The sequence below is a fragment of the Scylla paramamosain genome, chromosome 7, assembly GCF_035594125.1.
Source record: "Scylla paramamosain isolate STU-SP2022 chromosome 7, ASM3559412v1, whole genome shotgun sequence".
Classification (NCBI taxonomy): domain Eukaryota; kingdom Metazoa; phylum Arthropoda; class Malacostraca; order Decapoda; family Portunidae; genus Scylla; species Scylla paramamosain.
The window spans coordinates 4090001-4097500 of record NC_087157.1 but is presented as its reverse complement, the minus strand read 5'-3'; the positions used below and the strand labels follow the sequence as shown (position 1 = coordinate 4097500).

Genomic DNA, 7500 nt, shown 5'->3' with positions numbered 1-7500 from the left:
CGAGGTGAAAGAAACAATGCACGGTATTGATCTAACCTTGCAAGTTTGAATTGTGCTTAGTACCTGGTGTGCGTGTTGAGTGGTTGTTGTTGTTGGTGTTGTTGTTGTTGTTGTTGTTGTTGTTAGTACTGCTGCTGGTATTGTTGTGTGTTGTTGTTGTTGTTATTATTATTATTATTATTATTATTATTATTATTATTATTATTATCATTATTATTATTACAACCACCATCACCACCACCAATACTACTACTACTACTACTACTAGTACTGTTATTATTGGTGTTGTTGTTGCTGCTGCTGATGCTGGTGTTATTGTGATCGTAGCCTTGACGCGCCTACACCACTTCCTCACCAACAATTGAGAGATAAAGATCACGAAGATACTCGTGATACAACCTTTCACTCCCGCTAACTTAGAGCAGTAGTCTTATTGATTTGCACAAATTCCGCACCATCGCTGATATCATTACGTCAACAGCCAGTGGCGCGGGGGAGAAGATTTCACTTCTTAATAAGATCACCTTTTGGACCATATTACGAAACACCTCTGCGCTGCACCTCCGCTACATTCAAAACGATCTAGTTGACGTTGCACTGATTTTTAAAGGTGTTTCTATGGTTTTAATGAGAGACTAACAAGATTTACATATTAACAATAGGAGGAACACTCTCGAGAACATGGCTAATCGTCTCTGCGGTCTTTGGAAATAGTCGTGGTGACAGAGCAAATCGTATCAGAATGCGGGCCTATAATCTACCCACACCTGTTTAAAATCCTGCGCGATGCTCCGTTGATCCTACAAAGGAGAACATTTGTAGTAGCGCATGAAAGGAGTAGAAGAAATAAATTAATAAGTAAATGGGTGAATAAAGAAACATATAGACAAATGAAGTAGTTAATGAATGGATAAATTAAAGATATAGCTGTAACCGCTCTGTGTGTATAATTGATTGCAAAGAAGCTTCATTATGTTAGGGAATCTCGTCCAGTATTCTTAAACGCTGTGTTCCCCCATTAGAACTATTTTCAAAGGCCACATAAATTATTAATCGTGTTCTTATAAGCGATACTTGTGTTGAGGACGTAGAATCCTTGTTAAACTAGCACTAGAATAAAAAAAAAACACCCTTGTTAACCCCAAGGGCCTTTCTCTACATTCTGAATTCTTTCGCTGCGTTATGGAACAATTCACAACACTAAAAGCAATGTATAAAATCTTTTAGAGCATCTACAAGGAAGAAAAGGAGATGAAAATAGATGATTATCCAATACCAACCGAGTATTATGACCAAAGGTGGCTGTAGAAAATAGTAAATGTGATTAAAGAAACAAGTCAAATGGCAGACAAGGAGACGAAATGTTATGGAATAGTCTCGTGAATAATCAGTGGTATAGTGTTTTGTATTATTACGAGTAAGTATCCGTCGCAAGTATTTGTGACGTATCCACTCACTGCTACGAGCACTAGAAAGATGAGAACTCGAAGAAGTGTTTGTTACATCAGCGCCGCCATGTGCTGACGTGACTGGCCGCTTATTGAAACATCCCAGAACAGAGGAGAGAGAGAGAGAGAGAGAGAGAGAGAGAGAGAGAGAGAGAGAGAGAGAGAGAGAGAGAGAGAGATCAGCGCAATAACACTATAGCAAGCTACGTGTTGGAGAACGGGAAATACAGTTATAATCAGTTGGAACATAATTGAATAACATGATACAACGGAGACGATAAGGGTTGAATAGAGAAAGGTCATAGGGCAGAATGAAAAAAAAAAAAAACATTACAGACAAGTGATGAAAGACAAAGTAAAATGGAGGGAAAAAATATATGATAATAGGAAGAAAAAAGACGAAACAGGTTAAATAGGGAAAGATAAATATATAGAAAAAAAGTAAATAAAAAGGAGGTAGAGAGCAGGATAAAACAGAAAAACGTGATACAAGAGAGAGAGAGAGAGAGAGAGAGAGAGAGAGAGAGAGAGAGAGAGAGAGATACCAACATTAACCTATTATTATTTAAAAGTCCAATTTCACCTCGTTCACCCCCACCCCCCTCCTCCTCCCCTCTCTCCCTCTTCCTTGTCCTCTCCCTCACTCAAGGACCATTTGACAGGAAACGTGGTGCAAACTTTTTTTATCCGGAATAAGTAACGACCAATGAGAGACACCCTTCCCTCTGACGTCACAACTCGGGGAACCAATGGAGAGGAGTCATTCTGTGGCTTGTGAGATTTTCCTGAGCCTCGACCTCACGTAACCTGACCAGCGAAAGGATCCACTCTCCTCTCTCCTCCTCTCTCCTCTTCTTTCTCTTCTGCTCCTCCTTTCCCGCTCTCTCTTTTTCTTTCTCTGGTGTTCTTAGTTTCCTCTCTCCCCGTCTCTTTTTCTCCTTTCTGATACTGAAAGTGCTAATCCTAATGCCTTTCCTCTGTAGGGATTGCTCTCTTCTCTCTCTCTCTCTCTCTCTCTCTCTCTCTCTCTCTCTCTCTCTCTCTCTCTCTCTCTCTCTCTCTCTCTGCTTGGAAGGGAAATTGAACTGCATAAAATGAGAAAGAGAGATGGATAGTCACTGTTCTTCTGACGGTGGGCGAGGAATCCCACTAAGTGATGCTTGTCTCATACCAGCATGAAAACGGTGATGATCTGGAGTTCGTTGACGTGTGTGTGTGTTTTAGGACAGACAGACACACAGACATATAGACAGACAGACACACGTGGACTTTAGAAAATTTTTACGTGACTTTTACCTTTGTGTGTTCGTGATTTGTGTCGACGAGTAGTAAAGAAAACGGGTTTGTGTACGCGTGGGTTTAGACAGACAGTGAGAAATGTTTTTTTTTTTTCAGATATACGTGACTTCTCTCTTTCTTTCCTTTTTGTCTTCTGTCCTTTTTTCCCTTTTGTTGGCACACTGTCGATGGATTTTTTGTTATGTTTGTGGGAGGCTGACCAAGGGATAGACGTAAAAAGATAAATAAATAAAGATAAGATAACTGATGCTTTCCACCCCTCCAAAAAAAAAAAAGTGAGTAAGAAAAGAGTCGCTTCATAAAGATGTGTGAAAAAAAAAAATCTACCAATATACGTGCACACATTTCTTAATTTTTACCTCTAGTGGATTAAACAACTTGAAAATATGAAACAGTCCGCGCGCGCGTGTGTGTATATGTGTGTGTGTGTGTGTTTCGAGATACTGAAGTTGTGGAATGTCGTGGGATTTCTGCTGCGTCAACGAGAGTGAGGGAAGGGAGCGGGGGGGAAGAGGAGGAGGAGGGAAATGTGCCTTAACGTGCCAAATGTGTCTTGCGGAAGAATGACGCATAAAGTTATTTGGTTCGTTCATCTGTTTGCTTATTTATTTATTTATTATTAATTTGTCATTTTATTTATTTGTTTCGTTCATAAGTGGACTCACGATGATCATTATGTATTATATAGTATATACCTGATCACGCAGACACGCGCGCCTAGTAGTGACTAATTCAATTTTTTTTTTTTCATGATCTACTTTTCATCATGGTATAGGTGTGCGTATTTATTAGAAAGTTATTGTTACTGTTATTATTATTATTATTATTACTATTATTATTATTATTATTAGTAGTAGTAGTAGTAGTAGTAATGAAACTTACAGGGCGCTCGCACTTCATTGTCTACTATTTTATATATATTCGTATTACCGAGTACTCGACCAGTCCTGACTATCGCGTGCATGAGTCTGGGATGTTTCCGGTGCCCCACATGTGAGTCGATTAGCGGCTGCCAGGAGAAGCTCAGGGAAGGGGAAGTTTGATGATGTTAATGGCAGAGCCGGCCTTGTGTCGTGACGTAAGCCCCCCTCCCTCCTTCCCTCCTCTCTCTCTCTCTCTCTCTCTCTCTCTCTCTCTCTCTCTCTCTCTCTCTCTCTCTCTCTCTCTCTCTCTCATATTACCCATCACTGTCGCAAAAACCAGAGTAACGGAGATGAATCTCGCCAGGAAATTTAACTAATCAACGTTCCCATCCACCTTCGCTGTTGCTGTGTTTTCTTCGCGAGGCTCAGCGTGGGGCGCGTTGCCATATTTCACTTCTATATGGGACGCTTCCGACTGCTTCATCTAGCTGCGGCTTGAAATTATAAACAACGGAGTAGGTGTGAGCGTAACTCCTATCTGCTCATCCCTTCCTTGATAATGTTCATGTGAGGTCTTCCGTCAGCGCTTGTGGGGCTTCGAAGGTTTCTGTCAATGTAGCAGATTTTTTTGTTCTATCACGTCATCAGATCCATTATCCAATAGCGGTCATTACCTAAGTGTACACTGACAGATTTCCTCTCTCGCAGGTCAGGAATTCCCCAGAAACAAAGAAAAATGTGAGCTTCTCGAAAAATGCCAAGGAAACGTGGCGAATCCTGAACTCGAGGTTGTTTTCTTGTTCCTTTACCTTTTTTGTTTCCTTTATCTTTTTGTTTTCTGCGTCACGTGTGAGAGTGATTTCGTAAAGTGAGTTATCTAAATATGAAAAAAAAAGTTCACCATTATCACCAAGACTATGAGATAATACCACTATTGCTATAAAGGCTATGAGATACTACTACTACTATTACTACTACTACTACTACTACTACTACTACTACTACTACTACTACTACTACTACCACTACTACTACTATTACTACCACTACTTTACTAAAAGGAGACAGAAGATAAAGAAGACCTGTATTCATTGCCACGTAGAAGAGTATTATGCCTCACACCAAGTCACATTTCCATTGTTAATGCGTCGACACTCACTGAAGCAGGAAGGACAGGTAAATGCCTCGATGACATCGACCCCCTATAACTGTCATTTTACCCTCACGATACCCGAAATAACACGTAGAGGGGAGACCATGTGTATGGGAAGGGGCTTGGCAGTCACTCCTTGGCGCCGTGGCGGGAATTCACGCTAGACAAGGGGCGGGACATGTGCCAGGTGGACCAGTGAAGAGACGACAGCGAGGAGGAGGCAGAGGTGGAAGAAGGGAGGGAAGGGGGCGGACTAGGGTACGCGTGCCAGCTTCAGGAGCGTTTGTCTTGCTGCATCACGTCTCAGTGCACAACGCCACAACCCTCACCTCCATCAGTGTTGCCCAGCGCCCGAGGGAGAGAACTAGCGTCTTATCTGTGGCACTACTTTGTTTTACCTCATTCGTGTCCCTCAACAGTCAAGGCTGTGCAGAATCTGTGGTGCTGGGAATCAACCGCAGACGTTTTCTGTGTGTCTGTGTCTCCTTGGTGGTGGTGAGACAGACGAGACGCGCCATGTCCTACCGCAGCAGCGCCGCCGTGTCCACCCGCTGTGATCCTGACGATGACGGCCGCCTTTATGCCATGTACCCGCGACGAGGTAGAGTTTTTTTTTTTTCAGCAAGAAGCTGCTGCGAGAGCGAATAAAAGTTGTCGATGAAGGAACGAGCGAGGAAATGCATGAATAATGAAGAAAAATGGTATGAAATGATGATAAGCGGGGAGTAAAAGAAGGGGGTGAGCGGCGAAGACCATGCTGAACTCAGTTGTGTTGGTATTTTGAATGGCGTGTTCTTGATAACGTCAAGGTGAAAGATGAAGGCAGATTATGTGCTCATACTCAACTGTCTGTGTGGAATGTGTGAAGCTTTAGGCTCAAGCCTTAGATTTTGCATTCATTTCTTATCACTCCAGGTGTGGAAAAGCCTCTCTCTCTCTCTCTCTCTCTCTCTCTCTCTCTCTTATACATGCGGTTTTTTTTTCTCTCTCCTGAGACGAATCATAAAGACTGTGAATGTTCCAAGACAAGACCCTAGTAAGCTACGCATCCTCCTCTTTGGTTGACTTATAGACGTTTTAGACTATTTACATGGTGTCACAATCATCAGTCACTTGAATTACTGGGTGGTGGTAAAGCCTAAAATGTTTTTTTTTCTTGGTAATTTTCTGTTTCGTCTCTTTCTGTTAACACAACATAAATTTCCTGATTGTTCTACCCTTCATCGTGATATATAACATGCGCTCTTCCAACTCATTTACAGAAATAGCCGCTTTCTTACTCAACACATGACGGATTGCCACTCGGCGGTTCCAGCGATGTTCCAGGAAAATTCCCTTTCCTATTTCCTTTCCGGTTCTGGGGAGAGCGGATGGCGGGTTGTAATGAAGCACTCCATAACCGTGCCTATCCCAGTCAGTCGTGTCCCGGGCGTGGTGTCTGGCGGGCGTGGAAACCCATCACACCAGGTGGTCGCTAAGTAAAGACCGTGTCAGTACCAAAGGGCGAGGAGGTGAGGAGCTAGTGAGGGTGGTGAGGGAGGCGCCGCGATACATTGGTGACTGTAAGGTCAAGGGGGATGCCCGACACCCGTCACGTTGGCAGGGGCTTGTGCAAGGCAAACAGGAGTATAAGAGGACCCGAATCTAGTGCTCGTTTAATTTATTTTACATCAGCCGTTTTTCATCATTAGGTGGACACGATATTTATTTTTTCTTATTTGTTAGTTTAATTATTTATATTTTTCATTTAAGTTTTTAGATTTTTTTTCAAGGTACCACTTCGGCTTATCACATTTCAGCAAGGAAGTGTTACCCAGGAACAAGACTGTGTAAATCTCTCGTTTGTGCATGCATTCACCTGCGACGCGATCTTGCCAACCCTCTTGTCACTGCCCCTACTGCCAAGAGTTCGCCTCTGTGTATTTATAGCTTTGTGGACTCAAGGAAATTTCAGAGAATCGCACATAATTTGTCACTTTCAAGGAACGCTAACCTATAAATCTAAACATTCCTAAAAAAAAAAAAAATAATAATAATACAACCAAGAGAAACAAAGGTGTGTGCATTTAGATGGACATCCTCTGTTTCGTCTTTATCTTCCCAACGACGGGTGATGTTCGGATTCTGTGAGTGAACATCCACACCAGACTAGTACATACAATGAACAGATGTTTCCGCCACGTGACTACCAGCTGGTGCGACAGGTGCCAGACAAAACACACACACACACACACACACACACACACACACACACACACACACACACACACACACACACACACAAGGCAGGAAAGGTGCACAAAGCTGTCAGTTATATTTAGCAGAGATAAACGACCGCGTGGAGTGGCGTTGTTGTTGGTGTTCCCAACGCTCTCAGTGAGGTGAAAGTGACGTGCTTTCCATAACCTCTCATAGCGGAGTTTGTTGCGGGCGTAAATAGTTTTGTTTATCATTTTTACTAATTGAATACTGTATCTAACATGCATCCTCTTAGATTAACTGGCCAACATACAAAAATAGATAAATTAGTTAACCTCATTCGGATCAGTTCTGAAAATATAAGATGACGCTATGTAAAATGCTAGCTGATGCATTGTCCTCACTAATTTAGGTATCATTCATTCCGTCCCTCGTGAACCACTGTCGTGACAGCATGCAGCAGGCAGAGGTCAGATCAGGGTGGCAGCCACTGTGGAGTCCTTGATTACGTCTACGTGTCACTCAGTGCATTCAATCA

At 42.5% G+C, this 7500-nt stretch overlaps 1 protein-coding gene across 12 annotated transcripts in view; it reads left to right on the top strand.

The window, feature by feature from the left end:
• Positions 1 to 7500, top strand: part of LOC135101932 (AMP deaminase 2-like) — a 46076-nt gene that overhangs the window by 10687 nt on the left and 27889 nt on the right. For 2 of the 12 annotated variants that reach the window (XM_064006322.1, XM_064006320.1), the window contains exon 1: positions 5056 to 5364. The exons of 9 other annotated variants lie outside the window; for them this stretch is intronic. In XM_064006322.1, the coding sequence (XP_063862392.1) occupies positions 5280 to 5364 (85 nt within the window). In that variant the 5' untranslated portion in view covers positions 5056 to 5279. Of the gene's footprint in view, positions 1 to 4990; positions 5365 to 7500 lie in introns of those variants that run through there. One more of the 12 variants, XM_064006326.1, reaches the window with a different exon arrangement.